The following is a 3,759-nucleotide window of genomic DNA, read 5'->3' on the forward strand; positions in this document are numbered from 1 at the left end:
CGTTGACGTCACATTACATGCGTCATTGCGTCATCACTGTCCGCCATATTGTATAAGGAAATAAGAGTGGAAGAGGGGCAACGTCCCGGATGCAGGTAAACATCCACGTCAACAGAAAGTATATTGATGAAACAGTTATAAGGGCGCGGAACAGCGCGAATACAGACATTACGGGCTCTGGCGGATGTATAATTAAATGACTTAAACACGGTGGTGTTTTTAGGTTTGTGCAAACAATGACTTCCCTAACGCAGAGAAACTCGGGCCTGGTGCAGAGACGGACCGAGGCCTCGCGTAGCGCCGCGGATAAGGAGAAAAGCCCCGGAGAGGATGAGTACGAGTCCCGCCACGGAGAAGAGGACGACGACGACAAGGGAGACGCTAAAGAAACGCGGCTGACTTTGATGGAAGAGGTGCTGCTGCTCGGACTGAAGGATAGAGAGGTTTGACGTGACTTCTGTGGCTTTGTTAGTCAAATGGTCGCCAGGAAGCGGCTAGTAACTGGAGAATTAGATAAATCCTGTAATACGACAGAGATTAAGTGTCTTAAGAGCAGCTGGTCCTGGAGAGCTTCACCATTTAGCCTTCTATGAGGGTCCCAGTCGTGTGTGTGTGTTTTTTTTTAGTAAAATATGGCTGAAAGGCGAAGGTCTCTAGAGCTGTATAGGTGTAAATTTTGTAACTCTTTACAACGTCCCTCAATATTAAAGTTGCAAAACAACATAGCTTGTAAAGGTTAGACCAATAACTTCAAAATGTCACCAAATTAATGCAGTCAGGAACATAAATGGCTTTAAGTTTTGGTCAGCTGTTATATTATGCAAGCATGTCATTTCTTCCATGTCCACGCTAATGATAATAGCAGTATATCTTATATGATGTCTGCTGATGTTATTCTTAGAATAATAATTGGTGGACATTTTTCTTGCTCAGGGTTACACATCATTCTGGAATGATTGCATATCGTCTGGACTGAGAGGGTGTATGCTTATTGAACTTGCCTTAAGAGGACGCCTGCAACTGGAGGCATCTGGAATGAGGAGGAAAAGCCTTCTAACCAGAAAGGTGTGTGTGACTTTTGGGGGCTTGTTTTTAACATGCTTTACACTTTATCTGTACTCTTTAAACCTGTTTGTTCTTCAGGTGATTTGTAAATCTGATGCCCCCACTGGAGACATGTTGCTAGACGAGGCATTGAAACATGTTAAAGAGACTCAGCCTCCAGAGACAGTCCAGAGCTGGGTTGAGTTGTTAAGTGGTGAGTTGTGAACATATTCAACATGTGAACATATTTGATACAACATATATGTACAAGAAGACAAGTTATTTATTTGGGAAAGTTCACAGTTTCCAACCCTGTATGACTGTTTTTCTTCTGTGAAACACAAAGATGATTTTTTTTAAAGTGTATCAATCTTCTTTTAATGCAATGAAAATCGTTGGGGTCCAGTGTTGTTTTACACCCTACTGACTTTCTTTGTTTGATCAAAAACATTTGAAACATTCAGAATATCAACTTTTTGTCATATAGGACGTTGCAAAGGTTTGTAACTTGTGAACGATGACAAAACTTAAATTTTTGCACAAACTTTCTTTTTAAGTACATGAAACACTGTTTACAACCCATTTTACTTCTGGGATGTGATGCTTTTTAGAGAGGAATAGAATTTTGATCCAATAAATAGCTTCTAGGGTTTTAGAAAAGTGTTTCAAACTTTATAAGCTATGAACCGAACCGACCAGCTACGAGGTGAATCACATTACCAACATTGATTGGAAGCAAAGTATTTAAAAAGCTGACAAGACAAAGGTAAAAGACTGTGTCCTTAACAGCTTTAGTGAGGGAAAGAACTACAAATCCCACGAAGAACTGCAAATTAAAAGTGAAGTGAAGTGACGTGACATGTGGCCAAGTATGGTGACCCATACTTGGAATTAGTGCTCTGCATTTAACCCATCCAAAGTGCACACACACAGCAGTGAACACACACACACCGTGAACACACACCCAGAGCAGTGGGCAGCCATTTATGCTGCGGCGCCCGGGGAGCAGTTGGGGGTTCGGTGCCTTGCTCAAGGACACCTCAGTCGTGGTATTGAAGGTGGGAGAGAGCGCTGTACATTCACTCCCCCCACCTACAATCCCTGCCGGTACGAGACTCGAACCCACAACCTTTGGGTTACGAGTCCGACTCTCTAACCATTGGGCCACGACTTCCCCTACATAATCAAATATAAAAACAATGGAGAAATATGAAACCATTCATTTAAAGTTGTTGACTATATCAATAGAAATAAGAATATATACATCATTCACTTGGGATGTGACGAGATCTTGTGGCACGAGATCTCGCGAGATCCGATATGTGTCTGGAGATCCGACTGGTCTCGCGAGAACGTGACGATATCCTCGTGAAACAATTTGCAGTGTTTACATTAGAGCTGCACGATTAATCGTTGTAATGACCTTCCTTGTGCGGGGATGTTCCGTTCACTTCATTATTTATTGGAATAACAATCATACGACATCAAAAATGAAAACGGAGATTAACACCGCTCCCAAACACGTTCTCAAAACTGTGTTCCTTTCCCCATAGGCCACACCCCTACCTCATCACTGCCTGACTAAAACACAGATCTCATGGGTGCAGCCCACCTCATTATCTTATTAGGGGAAAACAATAAACATTATACAATATATAATACATATAAATGCATAAACAAATAATGTGAAACAATAACTCACAGGCTCATACAATCGTTTAAAGATCGCAAACTCGATTCAAAAACCCACGCAGTCTTATTCCTGAATGACAACGATTCAGCTATGTCTTTTACGACTGTTTCACATCGCGAGTGTCAGTGGAGCATGAGAAGCACGTTTTGTCGCTGCCATGTTAATGAATCATTCATGCTGCTGCTGATCCAGAAAGAGCAACACAAACTTCAAACTTCAGTCTTTTCAACCACACATCATTATTTCTGTGTTACAGACATTTAAATAACTGGGATAAAAGTTTAAAGTTTGGGTATAAACTAGTGCTGGGCGGTATGACCAAAAATTTATATCACGGTATTTTTCAAAATGATACCGGTTTCACGGTACAAGTCGGTATTTTTTTTTTCATGCATGACCGAGGGTTAACCATATTTTCTCCTGATTGAGAGAGGAAATACTGCAGTATATTGACTTAGAATGCCCTATTTTACTGTCATAATGAGTGAATATTGTCAAAAAATACCACACTAAATAGTGACTAAACACGACCCCTTTTAATACATGTTAACCAGGAGTCACTCTCATTTATAATCGCGGCATCGTCTGATAAAATCAACATGCATCTACACTAAAGAGCGGCGGCTATGCGGTTGTTTTGGCTATATTACTTTTTTGTCTCATGCAGCGCACTGCCTGCATCTGAGTAACAAACAAAAAAAAACAACAAACAAAAAAGTGCATGTGATATTAACAGACGAACTACGCTCATATTTAGAAACGCTGTTTTGTACTCATTTATTGACGGAATGCGGTGCTTCTCTGCCGCTCACTGCACAGAACACACGCAGAGAGAGGTGACACTTCTCCGGGAAAGTCAGACCTCGCGTTCGCGGGACAGCACTGGCAAAATCTTCCAAAAAGTCGCTAGGTTTGTCAGTATGAATATTATATGGAAAAAAAGCCGCTAAAAGGGTCTGAAAGTTGCTAAATCTAGTGCTAAAGTCGCGCTCGTGTGTGTGAGAAGCGGGAGCTGATGGCAG

General features: G+C 41.4%; 1 protein-coding gene across 2 annotated transcripts in view; it reads left to right on the forward strand.

Moving 5' to 3' along the window:
- Positions 1–3,759, forward strand: part of golph3b (golgi phosphoprotein 3b) — a 7,181-nt gene continuing 3,422 nt past the window's right edge. The window contains exons 1-4 of one of the 2 annotated variants that reach the window (XM_016518821.1): positions 1–95; positions 224–443; positions 934–1,065; positions 1,144–1,258. In XM_016518821.1, coding sequence (XP_016374307.1) covers positions 237–443; positions 934–1,065; positions 1,144–1,258 — 454 coding nt within the window. In that variant the 5' untranslated portion in view covers positions 1–95; positions 224–236. Of the gene's footprint in view, positions 444–933; positions 1,066–1,143; positions 1,259–3,759 lie in introns of both variants that reach the window. The other variant, XM_016518820.1, reaches the window with a different exon arrangement.

This window comes from Sinocyclocheilus rhinocerous, unplaced genomic scaffold, assembly GCF_001515625.1.
Source record: "Sinocyclocheilus rhinocerous isolate Xijiao unplaced genomic scaffold, SAMN03320098_v1.1 scaffold688, whole genome shotgun sequence".
Classification (NCBI taxonomy): Eukaryota; Metazoa; Chordata; class Actinopteri; order Cypriniformes; family Cyprinidae; genus Sinocyclocheilus; species Sinocyclocheilus rhinocerous.